The following is a 26,013-nucleotide window of genomic DNA, read 5'->3' as shown; positions in this document are numbered from 1 at the left end:
TTGAATCGACCTGCATTTATTATCATTGATGATTAGTAACTCACAAAACTGAGAGAAGGTGAATTATGAAAAATTGAGATATAATAAAATTTTATGATCATATTGCGACCCAATCATCTTATTTTACACATTCATTTTGGCTTTGGTTTCCTGCTCTCATCCTATGAAATATCCAGGATGAATGTTTTATTCAAATTCAGTCTATACAGTCCACACAGGTCAACCACCTTGGAAACAGTAGATCTTTCAATGAATCCGTATCACCTGGAATATTTTGTCTGGCAAAAAATTCCAAGGTATAACCACTCACCAGAAAACCACAACCAAGTGCCATTTGTACCCAAAACAATACATTTACAACAGTTTCATCTCTTATTTTAATAAACATGATCATCATTACGAATAACATGAAGAAAATGAATACTAACGGAAAGAAGTATCCGAACATATGCGTGAGAGCCCACTCATGTACTATGGCTGACACTAGGAAAGTAGTAAATTTGGCCACACCTTTACTCCTCACAACGTGTTCGTAAATATCTTTATAGAGGTAGGTATACAACCAGTCGTGGACAACTATGTTCCAGTTTCTGAAAAACTCTGTGAATGTTCTACAATTCCACCAGTCTCTGTAGAAAAGTCTGTCGCCAAACCGCAACAACTCGGCAAATATATTCTGCATAGAATGAAGAAGTAGGTAGAAACCGGACACGTATATCAAGAGGCCTGGAAGGGCATGCTCCAAGAAGGAGACAATCAATTCGTCCCAAGTGAACCTTCTTATACCGAAGTCTCTATACGCCGGTATGAAAAATCTGTGGAATACGAAGCTCTGGCAAACGATGACACCCAGTATCTCCAATGTCCTGAAGAAAATGAACTTCCATCGAATATGGCTTGTTCTGTAAAACAGAAAAGAAATCAATATTGAAGTGCCTGAAAAAATCTGTAAAAAAATTAAAATAACAATTGTATTAAGCAAAAAACTGAAATAACGAAATAAAAAACAAGCGACAAACAAAAAATAAAAAAAAAATTGAACTAATAACACGAGATGAAAATTAAAACATTATTAACAAGAAAAAAAAAAAATATATATATATATATATATATATATATATATATATATATATATATATATATATATCAAGAATGAAATAATTCGTGAACACAACACTCAAAAAATAGGGGCAAACCGCGGACACGTGTTTCTGGCTATTGGCCTCATCAGCGCGGTGCAGCCAAGTGTAAAGATGGGCAACACTTGTTTGCCGAAAGCAGGAAACAACACATACGCACGGAGTCAACAACAGAAGCCAACCGCACATTTGTGGTTCCAGTTAGAAGACCTACAATTCCTAGGCTACATCTAACATGACCACGTAGGCAGCTATAGCTACCTGCGTGACATCCGGGTCCAGGATATAAATACAGATAGAGATTTTATCGAGTGTGTATGGATACAAATCAAGAATGAAATAATTCGTGGACACAACACTCAAAAAATAGGGGCAAACCGCGGACACGTGTTTCTGGCTATTGGCCTCATCAGCGCGGTGCAGCCAAGTGTAAAGATGGGCAACACTTGTTTGCCGAAAGCAGGAAACAACACATATGCATGGAGTCAACAACAGAAGCCAACCGCACATTTGTGGTTCCAGTTAGAAGACCTAGAATTCCTAGGCTACATCTAACATGACCACGTAGGCAGCTATAGCTACCTGCGTTGGCTTCTGTTGTTTACTCCGTGCGTATGTGTTGTTTCCTGCTTTCGGCAAACAAGTGTTGCCCATCTTTATACTTGGCTGCACCGTGCTGATGAGGCCAATAGCCAGAAACACGTGTCCGCGGTTTGCCCCTATTTTTTGAGTGTTGTGTCCACGAATTATTTCATTCTTGATTTGTATCATACACACTCGATAAAATCTCTATCTGTATTTATATCCTGGACCCAGATGTCACATATATATATATATATATATATATATATATATATATATATATATATATATATATATATATTTATATATATATATATAGTTCCACCGATGTATGATTCTCCGCACTCGCAGGGTATCCGGTAAATGCAATTCTTGGAATCGCAGTCCGCGTTTGGTGGCTTAGTTTTCGTGAGGCGCTGATATCGATAGTGTTCAAAGATCTGAAACAGGTTCTGATGTTATATTTGGACCCAATCCTTCTTATCCTCTTCGACAATCCTCTGATGTAGGGAATTACAAGTACTGGTTGTGGCGAATTCTTTCCTTGTAAAGCTCTTGCTGTCTTCCAGCTGAAACCTGTTCCACCATCACTTTGAAGTAACCATTTCGTTGATGGTCATTTTTCATGATGCCCAGTTCCTTTTCAAAGCCTTCGTTTGTATTACAGAGTTCGAAAACACGGTCTAGTAGAGTATTGATGATTCCTCTCTTGGTCGATTGATGGTGGTTGGATTCTTGATTCACATACTGTCATTTGTGACTGTGTTTTCAATTCACAGATGTTTTCCATTTCGTGTCGGTTCCTTCAGCAATACGTCTAAGAATGGCTCTTCGTTGTGGACTTCCTTCTCCATTGTGGAACTGATGGAAGGAATATCATTGTTGATGTGCTTCAGGAAAGTCTCTAGGTCCGCATTCCCATGGTTTCATATTATGAAGATGTCGTCCACGTATCTCACCCAGACTCGGGGTTTCTTGTGGACTCCTTCAATGGCCAGAGTTTCAAACCACTCCATATATATATATATATATATATATATATATATATATATATATATATATATATATCGGCTATGACTGGTGAAAGTGGCGATCTCATCGGCAGTCCCTCATCTTGCGTAAAGAATTCGTCCTTCAGTTGGGAGTAGCAGTTGCGTACACATCATCCTAGTAATTCCATGATTACTTGTATCGGTAAGTTTGTTCTATTTTTCAGGTCCCCATCTTCGGATAGCTTCCTCGGTATGATTTGAAGTGCTTCTTCGACAGGGACTTCGGTGTAGAGGCTTTCCACCTTCAAACCAGGATAAATATATCTCAGTTCCATACCACAAATGAAAGTGGTTTTTAAAACAAGTGATACAGTACAAGGAATTTTAGGAAGTCCAAACGACAAAGTCGAGAATTCGTAAAAGTCTGGAATTTACGAAATAAAATGTAGGAACTTTGATGCAAAATAATACGGACAGGCAAAAAGATCTATTGAAATAAGATATAAGGAAAACTTAGCACACTTAAAATATGGAAGACCTGAAAAATCAGCAGTCGCTTATCATATTCGGCAACAAAACCATTCCATAGACTTCAGTTCATTGAGATTAGTTAGACAAGTTAACAACAACAGGTAACTAGATGACTATGAGAGTGTAGAAATAAGTAAACATAATAATATTATGAATAACGATGGTGGACAAATACTTAATAGTATACTATACAGGATCTTTCACGACGAGCGTTCTTTAGGAATATATGGAGAACGATTCAAAATGAAAACTTGAAATTTTGTGATAGAGGGTTTTACAAAATGGCCGTCTCAACTGAAATATTTTCAACTTCCGGTCTCTTTCCGTTATACCGGAAGTTAAGCACAATTCAGGCCCACATTGTATAACAATGCCTATACCCAAATTTGTTAGTTTTCGAGATATTAATTTTTTTCTGAAAAATTTGACAGTTACAGCACCACTCCAAAAAAATTATAATTCATAGACAGTAACAGTTGAAATTGTGGAATATCACAGAATCTCACCTCAAGCATCAAGTCATGAACAGGTTCATCGAATTTTCGAAAATATTTTACACGAAATTTCCACCTAAAACATCAAGAAAACTGATGAAACACGATATTTTTAAATGGAAACCATACACTATTCTATTATTTTTGGATACTACGAAAAAAAATATATCAAATTCATGAAGAATGTCCTATACCTAAAATACACCCCTGGTAAGATATATCAGATTTTGGGAAATATTTGAGATGTAAATTATTCGAAGCAATACCAAACCAAGAAAGCTTTGAAAACAAATGAAGTTACAACAAATATGTCAAAATTTGATGCGATATAATTGACGTGTATTTCGCAGTTTTATATTTGTGTGCAAAATGTCTCATTTGGCGTATTCTAATGAAGATTTCCTGAATTTAATAATCATTCATGGTGAATGCAATAAGATAATGGACAAAAATTGTCGTGTTTTTGCAGAAAAATTTCCAAATCTACAGCCAATAAGAATATTCTGAGCAAACATCTGAGAAACTGCCTTGATTTCAGGTCTTTTTCGTCTAATATCAACAAAAAAAAAAAACGATCGTAAACAATGAGGACATCGAAATTGTAGTTTTGGCCTACAGCCTATCCAGAAAATTAGCTGAAATACGCAAAAAAGTCACTTAGAATTTTATGTTCGTAAATAAACTGGATTTCAATCAAACCTAAGTGGCGCACCATTTAATATCATCAGATTCAAAATCTGAAACCTCACGACTTACCTGCAGGAGTGGAATTCTGCGAATGGTTTCTTATCAAGATACAGGAGGACCCTGAGTTCATAAAGAACTTGACATGGACAGATGATACAATCGCCATAATAGTCATTTTTGGGCAGCAGAAAATCCAAAGCTTGTTCGCCAGCGCAACTTCCAGGATTCATGGAGTTTCAATGAAGGGAGACCAAGTTTCATGTTTATATCTTTATGAAGAGAATTTGAATAGCGATAGATATTCGCATATAATCAAGAATGTGGTTGGTGAATTCATAAAGCATGTTTCTGAACAATACCGTTTCAAGATACGGTATCAGATGGATGGAGTCCCTGCAAATAATACTGATACCGTTGCTGGGTTGTTAAATGGGGTGTTCGAAGATCTGTTCCAGACCTGACGCCACTGGACTTTTTCATCTGGAGATATATAAAAGAAAATGTTTATGCGGATCCTGTGAGTGATAAAGAAAACATGAAACGGAGGGTTCTGAGATCTTTCAATAATTTGATTCCTGACTTTATACAGAAAGCTACAAATAGTGGTATGCATCTGTTGAAATGAACCACAATATTATTTGAATTCAAAGAGATTAAGTTAAATTCTGAAATTAAAGTAAAATCTAACCTTAAAAAATATAAACAAAATAAAATTACTGTATTCGACATCAATAAACAAAGATATAATTCATCTCTCTGATAGTATTTTATTCCAATCCATCTATTTTCATGTTGAGTTAGTTTTACCAACGACAGAGTTAATATTAGTTCATTTGTTTTCAAAGCTTTACATCTCAAATATTTCCCAAAATCGGATATATTTTGCCAGGGGTGTATTCAGGTATAGAACATATTTCATGAATTTGATATCTTTTTTTCGTAGTATCCAAAAATAATAGAATAGTGTATGGTTTCCGTTTGAAAAAGTCGCGTTTCATCAGTTTTCTCGATGTTATGATTTAGGTGGAAATTTCGGCCACCCTGTAAATTATTTTCGAAAATTCGATGGACCTGTTCATGACTTGATGCTTAAGGTGAGATTCTGTGAAATTTCACACTTTCAACTGTTATTTGTCTATGAGTTATATTTTTTTCAGAGTGGTGCTGTAACTGTTAAATTTTTCAGAAAAAAATTAATATCTCGAAAACTAACAGATTTTGGTATAGGCATTGTTATACAATGTGGGCCTAAAATGTGCTGAGAAATTCAAAAATGTAATAAAATACAGGGTGTTCCATTTGAAATAAGGAAGTTGCCCCCAACTTCTGGTATAACGAAAAGAGATCGGAAGTTGAAAATTTAGTAGTAGAGAAGGCCAATTTAAAGTTTTCATTCTGAATAGTTCTCCATATATTCCTAACGAACGCTCGTCTTGAAAGACCCTGTATAGCTTGTTAAAATAATATTTTATTCATCAGATGCACCTGACTATTATATGAGGCAACATTGTAAAATTAATTTAGGACACGTAGATAGAGCAATATTGTGAAATTAATTTTATCTACCTTATAATATTCCATTTATTAGATTTACCTGACTTTTACTCGAGGACACATTGTATAATTAATGTAAGACACTCAAGACGTAGGTACCTAGAACAGGTATCTATGGTATAAATAATTATAGCTTCATAAGTGAATTAATATCTCGAAAACTAACAGATTTTGGTATAGGCATTGTTATACAATGTGGGCCTAAAATGTGCTGAGGAATTCAAAAATATAATAAAATACAGGGTGTTCCATTTGAAATAAGGAAGTTGCCCCAACTTCTGGTATAACGAAAAGAGACCGGAAGTTGAAAATATAGTAGTAGAGAAGGCCAATTTAAAGTTTTCATTCTGAATCGTTCTCCATATATTCCTAACGAACGCTCGTCTTGAAAGACCCTGTATAGCTTGTTAAAACAATATTTTATTCATCAGATGCACCTGACTATTATATGAGGCAACATTAAAAAATTACTTCTTCGATTGACGACTTGTTTATTTTGTGGAAATTCATGTTCACTGAGGATACACTACAAAAACACACTTTTGTCTATTTTCCACTATTTTCCACTTTTGTCTATTTTCCAATATAGTGGAAAATAGACAAAAGTGTGTTTTTGTAGTGTATCCTCATTGAAAAATTAATTTAGGACACGTAGATAGAGCAATATTGTGAAATTAATTTTATATAGCTTATAATATTTCAATTTATAGATTTACCTGACTTTTACTCGAGGACACATTGTATAATTAATGTAAGACACTCAAGACGCAGGTACCTAGAACAGGTATCTATGGTATAAATAATTATAGCTTCATAAGTATGATTAGTTTGATCTGACTTTTGGAGATGATCACTTGACGATCGAAACACGTGTCGAGTAAAATAACGATTTGGTGTTGGGAAAAAACTCAAGTTATATCCATTACTACACAAAAAGTTCCATACAGTGCTTCACAAGTACTCTTTTCTCTCTAGTCAGTGGAGAACATTCATTTTTATTTTCATGGTATAGAAAAACAGTGGAATACTTGCATAATGAACAGAACGGAACAGAACAGAACATTTATTTCCGTAAAATACTACTCACATGAATACATATACATTTATCATTAATACATTGTTTGCATTTGTTGCGGTATTTCGGCCCAAAAAGTCTTGGGAAACTATTACCAATTGATATAATTTCTTTAACCTAGAGAGAACAGATAACGAGTGCTATCAAAATTCAACAGATTTCGCGTACGTAACACATTTTCAATGGTTTTTTGTAATGTCATGTAGGTGAAAGTTTTTCATTTCATTATTATCTTACCTTGGGTAACTTGTTCTAAATATGCATGTTGGAGCAAAAAGGAAGTAGAAATAGTGAGAAAAATTTGAAAGTGGCAGATCCCTCTCAGTATGCGGCTTATACCAAAGGATAGGTCCTGCACTGGTTCTGATGAATGCATGAAGTTTCATTGAAAGTCTTATCTGTAATAATAATAATAACTATATAACTTCAATCACAAAAAATAAATACAAATACAGATACAAATAAGTTACAACATAGAATGTATGAATAAAGTGATTTTAGGATAAGTGCAAAGCAATTGTTTGACATATTGTATGAATGGTATTATGTAGACAAAAACATGAGCATGTAACATTCAGAAAAAATTACAAAATACAAAATATTATGAAAATTTATGAAATGTGGAAATTGTAACAATCTAAGAATGCGTGTGTGTATAATTAAGTCAAGTATCATAAAAAATACACAATGCAATAATGATAAAAATTACTTCGTTCACTTAACAGATAGCTGTACAGAATACAAAATATATTTGAATTTTACATTTAAATTTTAGAATAATTATTAAATGAATAAGGCAAAAAAAAGTACCCAAGTACTTGTTCCGTTATAGCAATGAAACATACATGAAATTAATTTCAAATAGATTTATGAGAATTACAATTAATTTTCAGTGAAGTTATATAATAAAATGAAATAACAGGTAGGTATATAAACATTATGATAAAATTTCAATATAAAAAAATTGCAGTATGATAAAAAAAATGCAATGAGTAACGAATGAATGGAAGTTAAAACAATAATACATAAGACGAACTGTTGATGTTCAATCTCTCATTCGTCGTCAAGATGATAGCAAGTACTTTGTATGTTGAAAAATGATGTGGCGTTGGAATAAAAAAACAGCAAATATTTTTCGGAACATATGTGTAGGATGTTTGAGTGAGGTTCCAACGGTTCTAGGGAGAAAATGATCACTGATAAAATTTTGCTGTTCGTAGTAGAAAATTCAACTTTTTATATAAGTCAGTTATTTCAGGTTAAAATTCACGTTGATCGCATTGAATATCCAAATATCTCGTTTTCGCAGTAAACGTACATTTTATGACTGACGATGTCTGCCGCAGTGAAAGAAGAAACATTTATGACTTCATGTCGGCTCCTACCAAGCAACGTCTAAATTGGTAGCAAATTGCCAAAAACGACTGTTCTCGATAGGAAGACTCAACAGATTGTCTCTGGTGTGGATTACTGACCACACTGGCCTGGAAGGCAATGAGGCTGCTGACTCCCTTGCAAAGGAGGGTGCTGCAAGCAGCTTCATCGGACCAGAACATGTCATTGCCATCGCTTTAGGCTTTGCCAAACAAAGATTGAACACCTGGATGGCAACAGTGAACACCTGGATGGAAGAAGATGGACTTCTGACAGGATCTTCCAGGATTGGCACACTCCGAGGCGTTCATTCTTCCTTCGAAGCTTGATACGAAACAGTTGTTGGACTACAGTAGGGATGAACTATGATGTCCAACAGACCCTCTTACAGGCCACTGGCATTTGATTCATCATATGCAGAGACTCGGACTGTCAAAAGACAGTGTGTATCGCCTTTGTTTTGAAAATAATGAAACAGCAGAGCACATGCTTTGTGCCTGCCCCACTGGTAAGTTTTTAGAGTTCGGCAGAGCCGTATTCTCACCATCTGACCCGAAAGACCACTCACCATACAAAGTAATCGGGTTCGTTGAGAAGCTGGGTCTTTGTGAGGTGTCTATCTCAGACAAGTAAGAAACTATTTGGATACTACATTTCCTGGTCGTTGGATTGGCCGTCGAGGTCCTACAGAATAGCCAGCACGCTCGCCAGATTTCACACCTTGAACTTTTTTTATGGGGCTTTCTGAAACGAAAGTTTCAATTCTCTTTTCTTCGTTATTGTTCAGTTTCTACTGCTTGTATTATACAGGGTGTAACTGAATAAGTGTTAAACATTCAAGGAGGTGATTCCTCATCGAAAAAAAATTGGATCTTTCATATAAAAAAATTTCATTGGAGTATCCCTTGTTGAGATACATCCCCTTAAAAGGGATACATAAAATTTGTTTAACAATTTTTTTCACAAGCACTGAAATAGTTACAATATTGAAATCAACCTGACGTTTTGTACTACCAAAAAGACACTTAGCCAGATTTTTTTTGTTCACCCCATGGTTGTAAGGGGTGGAAAACGCAACCCCTAAAATTTATTTCCAATACACCTTTTTGTCTTATTATTTGTTTACCATTTAAAAATGTATTTCCGATAACCTGTTTCATTCAAAACAAACAATGTCTCTTGGGTTTTTTGCCCAAAATAAACCAATTCGCAGCAAAAAATTATTTTACGAACAACTACAGAGATAAATCGTCATAAATGAGAAAATACGAAATTAATCTATCTGATAGGTCGCTATTAGCGATAGTGACAATCAAATTGGTATGAAGATGTCAGTTTCTGAATTTTCGAAATTGAATCAATACTAATTGTGTGTTGTTTTTCTGTTCTTAATTTGTTAATTCAATAATTCACTTGTTATTAAAATGGCATACACAAATGAGGAAATGGCTGATATGCATTACGTTTACGGTCTGTCGCAGGGGAATGGGTTAGAAGCTTCTAGAAGATATGCTGAAATGTATTCTCAACGGCAGCATCCTTCACATAGAATATTTGCTCGACTTCATCAACGATTACGAGAATATGGTTCATTCGACAAAAGAACGCAGCTTGAGGAAGCAGTGCTCAATTTGATTGAAGAAGAACCTACCACCAGTACTAGAAATATTGCTTTTCAGCTAAATGTTGATCATATGACGGTATTTCGAATTTTGAAGGAACAACTCTTATACTCTTACCCATTCATAGACGAATGTAGTTTTTCTTGGGACAAGATTATCAATTTTCATAATCACCACATATGGGTTGATGAAAATCCTCACGCTATTGTCGAAACTAACCATCAAGAAGAGTTTTCTTTCAACGTGTGGCTCGAAATTATTGGAGATGATTTAATTGGGCCTCATTTTCTACCTCCTCGATTAAATGGTGAGGCATACGTTCAATTTTCAGAAGAAGTGCATCCAGTTCTGCTGAAGGAACTTCCTTTGGGCTTCAAAAGGAATATGTTTTTTGCATGATGGGGCTCCCGCCTATTTTAGTCAAGTAGCACGTCAGCATTTAACTGAAACATATGCAAATCAGTGGATAGGTCGAGGAGGACCACATAACTGTCCCACTCGATCCCCGCATCTCAATCCTCTCGATTTCTCTATTTGGGGCCATTTACAGCATTTGGTTTATCGTACTCCTGTTCGCGATGTAGAGGACTTAAGAAACCGCATCATCGATGCGTGCAGGGTAATCAGAGATACTCCAGAAATATTTGAGCGAATACGTGGCTCAATGCGCCGATGTCTAGACGCATGCGTAATGTCTGAAGGTAGACATATTGAACATTTACTATGATTTCTACATGTTGTGTGTTTAGTTATTAATAAATTAGTTTTGTTTATAACCCCTTAATCGTTTAATGCAGATACTAACTAAAAAATAACAATAAATCCAGTTCGCATTTATGACGATGTATCTGTAATTATTTGTAAAATAATTTTTTGCTGCGAACTGGTTCATTTTGGGCAAAAAACTCACGAGACATTTTTTGTTCAGAATGAAACATACTATCGGAAATAAATTTTTAAATGGTAAACAAATAATAAGACAAAAAGTTACATTGAAAATAAATTTACAACCATGGTGTAAACAAAAAAAAATCTGGCTAAGTGTCTTTTTGGTAGTACAAAACGTCAGGTTAATTTCAATATTGTAATTTTTTCAGTGCTTGTGAAAAAATTTTTTATACAAATTTCATGTACCTCCTTTAAGGGGCTGTATCTCAACAAGGGATGCTCCAATGAAAGATTTTTTTCGATGAGGAATCACCTCCTCAAATGTTCTACACTTATTCAGTTACACCCAGTATTACACAAATAATAGCTCAGTAACAGCCTTGCATTGTCATTCAATTCAATGTGGCTCAAAATTGCTAATAAAAAGCAATGATTGATAGTAGCGAATGCCATAACTACAGTAGCGGTAAGTTCTCTAGTTTCCTGCGAAGTGAGTATATCGTCTGTAACTTTGAACAAAGCTGTAAAGCAACCAAGATTTTTTCTGAAACCAGACTGAGTTTCGGGCAAAATCGAATATTTATTTAGGTGATTCCGTAACTGCTCTTCGTAACTTTCTCTGGTACCTTCGATTAAACACTTATGAACAGAGATCCTTTGGGCAACCATGACGGAGTAATTTTTATTTTCGTATACAGTAACAATTTTATATATTTTTGAAAAGGTTATTTGACGAATGCATGGAAGTGGTCATTGAAGACCAATCATTTTCAATGATTACTCTGTTGAAAATTCAACCATTTTTACTTTACTTACCTGCTCCAAGAGAATAATAGAGGCTGAAGGAGGAGGGAATCGGAAAGTGTGAACAAAATATTCTGCTAACATGAAGCACCATATTTGAAACGCTATATATATCAGCAACCAGGTGATATCCCAGAGTTTGATAATGCGTCCTGGAAAAGAAAAATGAAGTGATAATTTAACCAATCAAATAAACATGATATTCAGGCTATACTTATCACTAAACAAAAAAAACATTCAAATAACTATATTTTTTTTATTGGAAAGTCATTTGTGATTTATATGTTGCTGTAAAATTTGTATTTATTGGAGTATGAATTTTGAATTAAAAAATGGTCATTTTTAAAAAGTCTCGATTACTTTCAGCACGGTCTAACCGTCGACAGTTTACAACCGTTTCGTAACACTATATTGAGAAATGGCAGGCAGCTAAGCTGCCTCACTCAAATCATGAACAAATAGACATAATATTCTTCTGAGTAAGCTATAAGTTATGGTATAAGGGGTATACCATTGTCGTGGGTAACAGATTATCTTTATCCCGGATAACAATATGTCGCTATCAACAATGCAACTTCCAGCATGGCCCTCTTCGAATTAGGAGTACCTCAAGGGTCGATATTGGGACCTATATTGTTTATATTGTACATAAATGATTTGGAATATGAAACGCCAGGAACATTCATAACAATGTATGCATCGATTATAATCTCTGACAAATCAGATTCAGTTCTGAAAGAAAAATGTAAGCATGTTTTTGGAAGTATCAATAAATGGTTTTTTGCGAACAATTCGTTTTTGAATGCGAAGAAAACATATTCAATGGGATTTCATCATCGGCAACGCGAATGTGATGTCATTAGTTTCAGAACAATTGATAATTTCGACACAGTAACAACAGAATGTGCGAGCTTGAAATTTTTAGGTCTTTACATTAAAGAATGTCTGAATTGGCAGAACCACTTTGAGTTCCTAATCAAAACAATTAACTTCTTCATATCAGTTTCGAAATATTAAGCAAGTTTCGAATGGTAATCAGATGCTGAGGCTGTACTATGCTCAGTTTGATTCCAGACTGAGATATGGAGGGTACTTTTGGGGTCTTTTCTCTCGCTGCTCTGACGTCTTCACAGCACAAAAAAAAACTTATACGTATCATTAGTGGCATAAGTAACCGTGATTCATGCAGAAATGCTTTTAAAAATTTCAGAATTCTAACTGTTCCCAGTCTTTTAATTTTTGACGTATGCTTGTCTGTTTTTGAGAATAGAAACAAGTTGTTTATACCGAATAAATGTTCGCATAATATTGAGAAAGATCAAAAAACAATATTTTTGTACCATTTGCAAAAATCAAATTAGCTTTTTTATCACCTGATCACGTGCCTATGATTTGCTTCCAGATATTATAAATAAATCCAAAATCATGTATATCTCCAAAAGAAAACTCAAGAGATTTTTTTTTGATAACTGTTATTATCGCTTTGAAGAATTTATGTGTATAAGTAGGTAGTTGTCATTATCTTTTTTTTTCAGGAACTTCTATTATGACAAATTATAATTGCATAGATTGGAAAGGTCGGGAATAAGAGGAATTATTCTTGATTCATTCCAGAATTATCTCCTGGATAGAACTCGGAGAGTAAAAATCAAAAACTGTTTCAGAAACCCTCTTCCTATCACCATAGGCGTACCACAAGGAACAGTGAGGGGTCCCATACTCTTCATAATTTATATAAACAATGATGCACTGTTTGAAACCTCTGGTGCAGTAATGAATATTCCTGGAGTTTTTTCCCTAACACCAAATCGTTATTTTCAACACCTCGACACGTGTTTCGATCACCAATTGATCATCTTCAAGAAGAAGATTAAATTGGAAACTTCCCTAAGCTAACGTTATTTATGCTATGAATTTATGAATAAATTACCTTTTGAGAGAAATTGTGTCATCTTATTCATTGAGCAGATTTCGTATCGATCATTGTTTTTTGAGAATAACGCAAGTGATATTTATTTCAATTCCAATAAAAATATAACAGCAAAAACAAATTTTCATTACACAACACAACCATTTTTCACAAAGGATTTCAAAGATTACATATGAGTATATGTGGAAATCTTAAAAGCGTGCATGAAATATTGTTTCCAATGTCCCGAAAATACTTGAATTTTTTATCAACAAACTGAAGAACAATAACAAGAAAATTTGAACATAGCATTCGGAAATGGTCTCATTTATGGGCCAGTTTTATAAATTTTAATATGGAGTGTAGTGAATAATTCATAAGTCCTCACCTTTGGGGGGCAAACTGATCCGTATTTTGGCCCAAAAATTAATTAATTTATCAACAAACTGAAGAACAATAACAAGAAAATTTGAACATAGCATTTGAAAATGGTCTCATTTAGGAGCCAGTATTATAAGTTTTAATATGGAGTGTAGTGAATAATTCATAAGTCCTCACCTTTGGGGGGCAAACTGATCCGTATTTTGGCCCAAAAATTAATTAATTTATCAACAAACTGAAGAACAATAACAAGAAAATTTGAACATAGCATTTGAAAATGGTCTCATTTAGGAGCCAGTATTATAAGTTTTAATATGGAGTGTAGTGAATAATTCATAAGTCCTCACCTTTGGGGGGCAAACTGATCCGTATTTTGGCCAAAAAATAATTAATTTATCAACAAACTGAAGAACAATAACAAGAAAATTTGAACATAGCATTCGAAAATGGTCTCATTTATGGGCCAGTTTTATAAATTTTAATATGGAGTGTAGTGAATAATTCATAAGTCCTCACCTTTGGGGGGCAAACTGATCCGTATTTTGGCCCAAAAATTAATTAATTTATCAACAAACTGAAGAACAATAACAAGAAAATTTGAACATAGCATTTGAAAATGGTCTCATTTAGGAGCCAGTATTATAAGTTTTAATATGGAGTGTAGTGAATAATTCATAAGTCCTCACCTTTGGGGGGCAAACTGATCCGTATTTTGGCCCAAAAATTAATTAATTTATCAACAAACTGAAGAACAATAACAAGAAAATTTGAACATAGCATTTGAAAATGGTCTCATTTAGGAGCCAGTATTATAAGTTTTAATATGGAGTGTAGTGAATAATTCATAAGTCCTCACCTTTGGGGGGCAAACTGATCCGTATTTTGGCCAAAAAATAATTAATTTATCAACAAACTGAAGAACAATAACAAGAAAATTTGAACATAGCATTCGAAAATGGTCTCATTTATGGGCCAGTTTTATAAATTTTAATATGGAGTGTAGTGAATAATTCATAAGTCCTCACCTTTGGGGGGCAAACTGATCCGTATTTTGGCCCAAAAATTAATTAATTTATCAACAAACTGAAGAACAATAACAAGAAAATTTGAACATAGCATTTGAAAATGGTCTCATTTAGGAGCCAGTATTATAAGTTTTAATATGGAGTGTAGTGAATAATTCATAAGTCCTCACCTTTGGGGGGCAAACTGATCCGTATTTTGGCCCAAAAATTAATTAATTTATCAACAAACTGAAGAACAATAACAAGAAAATTTGAACATAGCATTTGAAAATGGTCTCATTTAGGAGCCAGTATTATAAGTTTTAATATGGAGTGTAGTGAATAATTCATAAGTCCTCACCTTTGGGGGGCAAACTGATCCGTATTTTGGCCAAAAAATAATTAATTTATCAACAAACTGAAGAACAATAACAAGAAAATTTGAACATAGCATTCGAAAATGGTCTCATTTATGGGCCAGTTTTATAAATTTTAATATGGAGTGTAGTGAATAATTCATAAGTCCTCACCTTTGGGGGGCAAACTGATCCGTATTTTGGCCCAAAAATAATTAATTTATCAACAAACTAAAGAACAATAACAAGAAAATTTGAACATAGCATTTGAAAATGGTCTCATTTAGGAGCCAGTATTATAAGTTTTAATATGGAGTGTAGTGAATAATTCATAAGTCCTCACCTTTGGGGGACAAACTGATCCGTATTTTGGCCCAAAAATTAAATGATGCGAAGCCCAAACAGTTCAATATCATAAGTATCATCCAACAGAGTAGCACAAAATGGAATTTTCCAAATCCAGAAAATATCAGAGTGAGTCCAAAATGTAGCCTAAAATGGAAAAAATAATCAAAATCGTCTTCGATCTGATACGACTGTGTAATCTGTTGTTATGTTGGGTGAAATATTTTTCACAAGACTATGCTTTGCTGATGAACCTAACAATTTTCAGAAAACTATAAGAGGTTTATGAAAATCCATAATACTGTTATATAGGACTGACTGACCTAAGTATATGCTGCAGTCTTTATTTTCTACTTCATATTCCAAGTATAAAAAAAATCTTGGAAAATATTAACCTTTGTTTTGTGTATTGTCAGAAGCTAGATAGCACTCGAAAAATTGTACAACAAATTTTTATTATAATATTCTCTATACGCCGTAATACAAATAACAGATGTAGAAGAACTACTTATAACTCATGAATAACTAACTTGGTTACAACTGGTAATTTAATTTCGGTTTGAGTTTCTCCAGAAATGTTGTGATATTTGGAAACAAAAAAAGGTTAACAGAAGTTTCCTTCTGTAATGATCTTGAGAATTCAAATATTCCAGTTATTCAAAACTTCAACCCTTTCTATGAATGTATTCAGGCCATAGAACAGTAGAACAGTATCTCTTTTTTTGATATAGAATTTGAAGTTATCAGGAGATGAATTATATTATATATAATTTCATTATTCATTAGGCTCCTCCAATAATAACTCTCCAACTTGAAGTAGCGAAAACACGAACTGAATTGAAATATTCAAGTCGTTCATAACTAGTCCGAACAAATTTATGAACATCATCATAAAAAGTCTAAGAAAACGTCTAAACGTTGGCGAAGCTGGATTTCTAGTTGTTTAGTGTAATAACTCACATTGACTTCACTGATAATGGTTAAATCTTGATTCTGGAACACAAATAGCTTATTGGAAAACTGTTCCTCAATGTCGAACTTTTCAATATCTACACTTTGGTTATTTCATCATTCGACTTCAGTTTCTGAAACTCTAAAATGCGATTTTTCACTCCAAATTTTTGATGATAGATAGATAGATGGATAAATAGTTTATATAAAAAAATGTTATATAAAAAAATACAATTGTAGCAAGTCAAAACAATAGTGTTTGAGTTATGTAAACATATGAACAACCAACAGACATTTCAAATAGATTACAATTAAAATTGTCATCAATTCAAGTATACATAACAAACTCATCATGGAGTTTAACTTTTCTGATACATTTTTACTTATACGGACATTTTTAGAGAGAAATTAAAAATTTGCTATTCAAATTTTAACATGACTGGTGCAAAGTTTCAATCACTCGGTTATTTTCTTAAACAAACCTTTCATTTCGAAAAAGCAGAGGCAACTAAAAAAAATGCAAATAATTTCGATGGAAATCATAGAATATCATAGAAAATACAAATGGGTACAAAAAATTACTTATTGATCTAAATGAGGTTGTCAAACACATTTAGCCTACATTTCAGTATGTGGTTCTCCACGTTCAATACAAATTATGGTCCTTCTACTGACATCTGTAACTGCATTTTTAATTAATCGGGGATTTATATTTGCACAGCACTCGCGAATGGTATTTTCCAGATGTTGTATGTCAGTAAATGGTCTACTTCGGTACACTTTTTGTTTCAGGTAACCCCTAAAGAAAAAGTCTGAAGGCGTCAAGTCGGGTGATCTAGGTGGCCAATAATATTCCCAGTTACGTCCAATAACTTTGCCTCTGAACATTTGTTGGAGGTACTATTTCACAGCAACCGTGTGATGTATTGGTGCGTCATCAAGCTGATATCATAGGTCGTATTTAATATTTGAAGGCATATTATCTAAAACTTCACTAACCCCATTATTTAAAAGGTTGAGATAACCGACGGATGAGAAATTTTCCCTAAAGAAAAATGGCCCAATTATTTGGTCGTTAAGTATCCCACAGCATACATTAGTTTTAGAGGAATACTGATCACCACATTCAACTGTGAAATTGGGATTTTCTTGGCCCACCATCAGCAATTTTGAGAACTTACCGTTTTATTTGAAGAGAACGTTGCCTCATCTATCCATAAAATTTTATACGGAAACTTTACAGTTTCTTCTCTCGCTCTTCGAAACCAGAATGAAAACCCCAAACGGACATAAAAATCTCGTTCTCTTAATGTGGCTTTACGAGCCAAAATTTATTCTTTAATAACATTTTTGTAACACTTTCTCTCTTATAATCGGTATTGTTATAATATCTGTTATGCTCGTTTGCCCGTGTTCAATAACTTTTGAACAAATGTTGAGTTGGGCCTTCTCATCATATTTACTTGGAGTGTGCTTTTTCTTAAATTGATTTGCTACGGATCCTGTTTCTCTGAATTTCGACATTAGGTATCCTTGACACAGTAGTATGTTGAACATTTTTTCCTGGATGCCGTTTATTAAAAATGTTAGCTACTTGCCGGTATGGTGTATTCTCACCACATATTAAAACTATTTCTATTCTTTCCTGAAGAGACAATATCATTGCAACAATAACTCATGAATATTTGACAAGTAAATCAACAACTTGACACTACCATAGCATGCATTTTGTTTGTCAAGACCTACTTGAAAATTTCATTCAACGTGATTAAGCATCCTTACCGCCCTAGTTAGTGTTTATAAATAATCTGTAAATACTGAATATTGAAATTTTAATGTAATTTCAACTCTAGTGATTTGATTAATACTTATTGCAGTTTTTGAGTTGTGTCTGCTTTTTCAAAATTGAAGGTACTGACGTTTGTTTAAGAAAATAGCCGAATGATTGAAACTTTGCACCAGTCATGTTAAAATTTTCATAGCACATTTTTAATTTCTCTCTAAAAATGTACGTATTAGTAAAAATTCATCAGAAAAATTAAATTCCATGATGAGTTTGTTATGTATACATGACTTGACGACAATTAACCGAACTTGTTTTTTTAAATAAAGGGAATATCTGTCAAAAATAAGCAAAACGTTAACTTCATCCTAGTTGCATAAAATATGGCTTATGGAAATAAAATTGCCGTAGACACCACTTTTTCAAGTAACTTTTTGTTAAATTCGATCTTTTTCAATAAAAAAAAAGTTGAATTTGACAAACACTGAACGTCAGTGGGTCGCAGTTGGCCGCATCATTTCGAATTAAATTTAAAGCACAAACAAGTGCCGAAGTTAAACTTCATTGAAACTTTTCGAAAAAAAAGTTTTCCATATAGTGCGCACTTTAATGATGACACTGTGTGTATATATATATATATATATATATATATATATATATATATATATATATATATATATATATATATATATATATATATATATATATATATATATATATATATATATATATATATATATATATATATACATAATATATATATATATATATATATATACATAATATATATATATATATATATATATACATAATATATATATATATATATATATATATATATATATATATATATATATATATATATATTATGTATATATATATATATATATATATATATATATTATGTATATATATATATATATATATATATATATATATATATATATATATATATATATATATATACATAATATATATATATATATATATATATATTATGTGTATATATATATATATATATATATATATATATATATATATATATACATAATATATATATATATATATATATATATATACATAATATATATATATATATATATATATATATATTATGTGTATATATATATATATATATATATATATATATATATATATATATATATATATATATATATATATATATATATATATACATAATATATATATATATATATATATATATACATATATATATATATATATATATATATATATATATACATAATATATATATATATATATATATATATATTATGTATATATATATATATATATATATATATTTTTTTTGAATGATGCGACAAATTTTCCTTTATTTTCAGTATTTCAATATTAAATTTCACAAAAAGGATTTGAAGATTTATATCTTCTATTAATTATCTGCGAGCGCTTTAGACAATTGGTAATACTGTCATCTTCTAGGCACTCCTCAAACTGAACTTGTCATCCTGTCGTCTGCCTCTTTATACGGTCAGAGCGTCTTAACTCAGGTATTTCAGGTACTTTAGGTAAATTTACCTGTATTTGTACTGCATCAGGTACTCTTCTTTGTGTTAGATCGTCTCTAGGAATGTGTATGGTTTTGTTTAATATATTGAATGTGAGGTCTTGTTGTGTTTTGATTTGTATTTGTTCCTCGATAAGTGATTTATGACTGTTAAATTTATGGATGTTCAAGTTTTCCCAAATGTCCATGCGGTTTACCTTGTTGACTTGTTTTATGAGTTTTATGTTCTCTGGTGGGGGGAAATTATGTTTGTTTTGTATGGCGTGTGTTGCGAGGTTTGATTTATATACTATTGGATTAATGTATGCCTTTTTGTGCTCATTGTACCTTTGGATCAGTTTTTTCTTGGTTTGGCCGATATCAAGCCATCCCGACAGATAAAACAACACAACGATGGATAGCATTTACGTAAGTAGGACACCAAACCAAAAAACTAACAAACATCTTCAAACCACTGAACATCAACATCACATACAAGCTGAATACGAAGATAACACAAAAAATAACCAACTATGAAAAAGAAGAAGACAAAGACCAAAACGGGATATACAGTATACAATGCTCGGACTGCAACAAATTCTATATCGATACATAAAGAGTTTTTAAATAATTCATCTCCCAATGAAAAGCTATGTCTTATTATTTGCAGCACTACCTTTGCCTAATATATTTCACATATTTACACTGTTACTTACTCTTTTTTGATGTAATAATCATGAGCCACAGTACTAAGACCCAAGCAAATCAATATTGCCACAAATATGTGATGGATTGTCTTGATGTGAGGAACATCATCAAATAGGTCTGTGAGTACAGAATTCCTCACCACAAATTGTTTCTCGGGAAGCGGTACACATTTCCTGAAAAATAAAAAACGAAAGATATCAGAAATTGAGTTGAATGGATAAGTTGATAGTCCAAACCATTGATATGAGTGGAATTTTAGATTTAAAAAGGAAAGGAAGAAGGAGAAAATGAATAGAGGAATCGGATTGTCAACAAATCTATATATATATATATATATATATATATATATATATATATATATATATATATATATATATATATATATGTGGTCATGTCCTTAAACATAATCAATATTATTAAATATCTTTTTTTTTATTTCAATTCTTCTTAAATTTTCCTATTCTCACTATCTCTGGAAGTGGACTTGGTCTCTTCAGTCAATTGCATCATTAAAAATATAGCAGTTATTACAAAATATATAAATTTTCAAAACATAACTTATACTTGTCATCCATTCAGGTTGATTTATGTCTGTATTATCAAATTTTATGAGCCCGTTCCGCAAGTGTGTCCGCTCCAAAATTGAAGGTCGACTATTTCAGTTGTATTGCCAATTGCATATGCAGGAAATTTTCTGTGAAGATTCCTGCACTGACGCCTGTCGGATATAATCCAACGCCCTTCGTGGTATTAGCCAGTGGAATAGTTGTTTTCTGACAGGCGTCAGCATATCCGAGACGGTCTTGAACATTTGACGTTCATTTCTTTAGAATTGTTTACTGCCCGTCTTCAAGTATAGCCCACTGACTAATGAGAAAGTTCTTACTTTGTGATTATCCTATTATACGGAAATTACATATCTGCTGACATGAGTTAAGAGGGTCTTAACTCATCCCAAATACACAACTGAGTTCCACGCTATCATTCGTAATAATCAGAAGTTTTGAAGTATCTCCAACTATTCAATGTACAAGATTGAAGAGTTTAGAAAACAGTGATGATTATCTGGGTATTGAAATCACATTATTAACGTTAAGTTCAGCTGATACTCCATTCAATCCTTGCGAACTACGGAATAATTAAAAAAAATCAATAAATGGTTGGAATGTACCACTGGATGTTTTTGAAATTTATAAATATAATCAATATTATCATTCAGTTTTTTCTATACATGACAAATATGAATAATATGCAACTCACACTACAGATTTCCTTCCAGCTATTTCTTTTGGCTCGCTTCTACTTTTTTTATCACCATCAGAGTCCATTTCGAAGGAATATCCTGTAAAAAAAGGATACTGGTAAATTATTATAAAAATTCTTGAATTGTCGAAAAATTATGAACATTTGTCGATACTTTACCTTTGTTTCACATTCAAATAATAGACATTTTGCAGTTGTATATATTAATTAACGCAGTTTGAGCGACCTGCTTCATTGTTTAGATTCTGCCTTACCGACCAACCTTTAAAAAATAAAATCTTCCTCCATACATTTTTCTGTTACTCTCATATGTAAATAACTTCATTGAAAATGGTATTCAATTGCTAGTGACCCGACCTGGCTTCGCACATTTAGCAGAACATATATATGAATTTCACTAGTTCGGACTTCCATTTACTACTATATAAAATGATTTGAAATCCCTGAAACAACTTAAAAAGGAGAAGTGAAAATGAATAGCTAAAAATAACAATTATATTAACCAAAATGAACCTGAAATGAAATGATAGTGAAATAAAATACAAGTGAAAATAGAAAATAAAAATAAAAAGTGGAGAGATTCCAAAGTCACGTAAGTTCACGATGTTTCGATTGTTATTATCTACAATGACTGGACTGATTCCTCCAAGAGGTGACTATTTATAGGTTGTTCGAGTACTTTCACTTAACCCCGCTTTCCATTTTCCGCTTCACTGGTTCCGTGGGACATGACCGTTTTGGCAGGAGTTGGCCATTTTTCACTTGTTGCTGGGTTTCCATATGTTGTGTATTTCTACGCTGGCTTGGCTGAATACGTTGTTGGACAACATGTATGCGGCTTCCTTGAATTTTCTCCTAAACCAATGTTCCTCTCTGTGCAAGATCTCAGCTTGGGACCACTCGATGTTGTGTTGATAGGTCCAAACATGGTCTGCTATTACTGATTTCCTGGTTTCCCCTCGCTGTGTGTGTTTCTTGTGCTCGGCAATGCGAACATTCAATGGCCTCTTAGTTTCACCAACATAGGATTTTGTGCACTCACAGGGTATCCAGTAAATGCAATTCTTGGAATCGCAGTCCGCGTTTGGTGGCCTGGTTTTTGTGAGGCTGCTACGGATAGTGTTACCGGATCTGAAGCAGGTTCTGATGTTGTACTTGGAACCAATTCTTCTTATCCTCTCCGATAATTCTCTGATGTAGGGAAGTGCAAGCACTGGTTGTGATGGCTTCTCTTCCTTGCGAGGCTCCTGCTGTCTTCTAGCCAAAGTCTTTTTCTACCATCGCTTTGGAGTAGCCATTCTGTTGAAGATCATTTTTGATGATGTCTAGTTCCTTCTCGAGACCTTCCTTTGTATTACAAAGCCCAAAAGCCCGACACTAAGTGGGAAACATCTGTATACCGAAAACCCACTCATACGGGATAGTATCTGAACCACGAATCCAACCACCATCAATCGACTTAAAGAGGAATCACCAAGACTCTATTAGACCGTGCGGTCATCTCCCATGGAACCAGTGAAGCGGAAAATGGAAAGCGGGGATAAGTGAAAGTACTCGAACGACCTATAAATAGTCACCTTTCGAAGGAATCAGTCCAGTCATCACCCGAAAACGATTGTATATACTAACAATCGAAACGTCGTGAACTAACGTGACTTTGGAATCTCTCCACTTTTTATTTTTATTTTCTTTTTTAATTTTTTTATTTTAATTCATTCAATTGTTCTATTTTTACTTGTATTTTATTTCACTATTATTTCATTTCAGGTTTATTTTGGTTAATATAATTGTTATTATCAGCTATTCATTTTCAATTCTTCTTTTTTATTTGTTTCAGGGATTTCAAATCATTTTATATAATAGACAATGGAAGTCCGAACTAGTGAAATTCATATATAAGTTCTATGATATTTGAAGATAAATTTACAAGATTAGGTATAGATTTATAAGGAAAATTGATAGGTGAACTGTTCACCTGTACTAGAAGATAAATAAATAAGTATCATTCTGATCATTCCCATATTGATTTCAATTTAAGAGCCACCGGAAGACAGCTGTTTCAGACTATTGGGCATCGTCAGTACCGGGCAGGCGGTCCTCGATTGAAGACAAAATGTGAAGACAAAAATGTGAAAAACCAAGAAAAGTACTTAATGAAAATAACTGCGTAAACGCAAGCGAGACATAAGTGAAACCACCTATTGGTGTGACACCCAAGTCAACTTGCCAAGTTTTTATGTCAGTGTTGGTGGTTTGACCAATCAACCGACAACTGCGGTGGCATAAATTAAGGAAGCTAACCTGGAATGTCGGTTGATTGGTTCAAAACATTCTGTGTCGATAATGATTTGTTTCTCAATCCACAAAAATGCGTGTCAATCTCATTATCCAGGAACAAAGATATAATCAGAAATAATTATAACTTTCAAAATCACGAACTGAAATCAGTTTCAGAAGTTAAAGAATTGGGAATAATTATGGACTTGATGTTGTCATTTAATTCACATATAGAAAAAACCGTCAATAAATGTTATAGTACTATTGGATTCCACAAATGAAACTGTCAAAATTTCAGAACGACAAAATCTCTTTTCAATACGGTCTAGTAGAAAAAGTAAACCATATTTTCCTGGAATGTTATCAATGTTATACCTAACAGAGATATTTATTTTAAACTTATTAAACATGGTATTAATTCCCCCTTTAACATATTTCAAGTTTTTCGTAATCTGAATATACAAATCACAAAGATTCTTATCCAATTTTTAGATTACAATAAAATCAAACTATAAACCTTTAATAAACTAAATTCCTATACTTAAACTCCATCATATATCCCAGAACATTTTGTTTGTGTATCTTTGTCAATCCCTAACATTCTCATAGCACGAGAAGAAGTAGACGAACAAACACTAAGAAGTCGACAGCATGATTCAGAATTAAAATATAAGGGTTGTTACTGAGTGCTAACCCAGAGAAGGACAACCCCCCGTATTGAGCTGACCCCAATTGCGCCTGAACAGGAAGCATCGGCCAATAAAGAAAAGAGAGAGAGAGAGAGAACCTCTTTTCAATTTAATATTATGCATATGTACATAGTAGGGTCTGCTTTGCATCGGTTACCACATAAACATAGATAAACAAATTTCTTCGCAACATTAGTCACAAATAAAATTTTCCAATTACGAATGGCGATTACAGTCCCATTATGCGCCAATACAATATTATGCCTATGAAGGATAGAAGAACTGTTACGGATCTTATCATGACTTTCAAGTTGATGAAAGGATTAGTCCACTGCCCAGAGCTTTATATCAAAATCGAGTTCAATGTTCAGGGTAGAACATTGAGGCGTACATAATTCTTTAAGATAACATGCACAAGAACAAATGCTGCTCAAAATTCACCACTTTATAGAATGCTTGAAACCTTTAACGAAATTTGCAATGATATTCAATATTTTGAAATCTCTTTAGACTGTTTCAAACGCAGGATGAAAAAAAAATTCATTGATAAGTTGTGATCATTTCTGTAGTCTCCGTCACTTTTATAAGAATTATGTTATTTTTCGATTGTCCAATGTAATTTACAAAAAATTAAAATTTACTTTCTTTTTTCTCAAAGCCCACTTGAACTAAAATTATAAAGTGGGTTCTCTATTGGATTAGTTAATCTGTTTGTAACCCCTATATTGGTAGATAAATAAATAGTTGGGCATCTAATCATGTTGAAATACATTGGTGTTGAAAAAATGAATTGTGAACTGTCTCCATACAAAAAACATCTGTTCTCGATACGAATAAAGAATCAAATAACACGTTTCAATCAAAAATAATTCAGTAAAAACATTACCTGGAACTCAGATCGCAAATACCGCTACTTATGACACCGCACAACTACCACTTTATTGATATTTGAACGATATTCAACGATGCTCAATAAAAACGGATTTGTATCTCATGGGTTCACTTGTTTTCGCTTTTGTTATCAAAGGTCAATTACAAGGAACTGAGGGACACTTCAGTACGCTTGATTGAAGTAGA

At 33.0% G+C, this 26,013-nt stretch overlaps 1 protein-coding gene across 1 annotated transcript; it reads right to left on the bottom strand.

The window, feature by feature from the left end:
- LOC141480277 (sterol O-acyltransferase 1-like) lies at positions 1-26,013 on the bottom strand. The gene is made up of 7 exons (XM_074170191.1): positions 25,823-26,013; positions 21,968-22,049; positions 20,716-20,880; positions 15,736-15,884; positions 11,755-11,894; positions 7,292-7,452; positions 1-902 (listed from the first exon to the last, which is right to left on the bottom strand). The coding sequence occupies exons 2-7, from the start codon at positions 22,033-22,035 to the stop codon at positions 197-199; spliced, it is 1,389 nt and encodes a 462-aa protein (XP_074026292.1). The 5' UTR covers positions 22,036-22,049; positions 25,823-26,013; the 3' UTR covers positions 1-196.

Source organism: Leptinotarsa decemlineata, unplaced genomic scaffold (assembly GCF_025532065.1).
Source record: "Leptinotarsa decemlineata unplaced genomic scaffold, Ldec_3_MD MMD2_P_RNA_scaffold_7, whole genome shotgun sequence".
In the NCBI taxonomy this organism is placed as follows: domain Eukaryota; kingdom Metazoa; phylum Arthropoda; class Insecta; order Coleoptera; family Chrysomelidae; genus Leptinotarsa; species Leptinotarsa decemlineata.
This window is presented reverse-complemented; position numbering and strand designations above follow the sequence as displayed.

What these genes read in the sequence shown, in the direction of transcription:
- LOC141480277 (XM_074170191.1), bottom strand. Translation starts at nt 22,035, where the DNA reads ATGGACTCTGATGGTGATAAAAAAAGTAGAAGCGAGCCAAAAGAAATA. An exon ending in GCTGGAAGGAAATCTGTAGT is followed by an intron (nt 20,881 to 21,967) that starts GTGAGTTGCATA and finishes TTTATTTTTCAG; the next exon opens with GAAATGTGTACCGCTTCCCG. An exon ending in GATTATTACATCAAAAAAGA is followed by an intron (nt 15,885 to 20,715) that starts GTAAGTAACAGT and finishes TTTCCATTTTAG; the next exon opens with GCTACATTTTGGACTCACTC.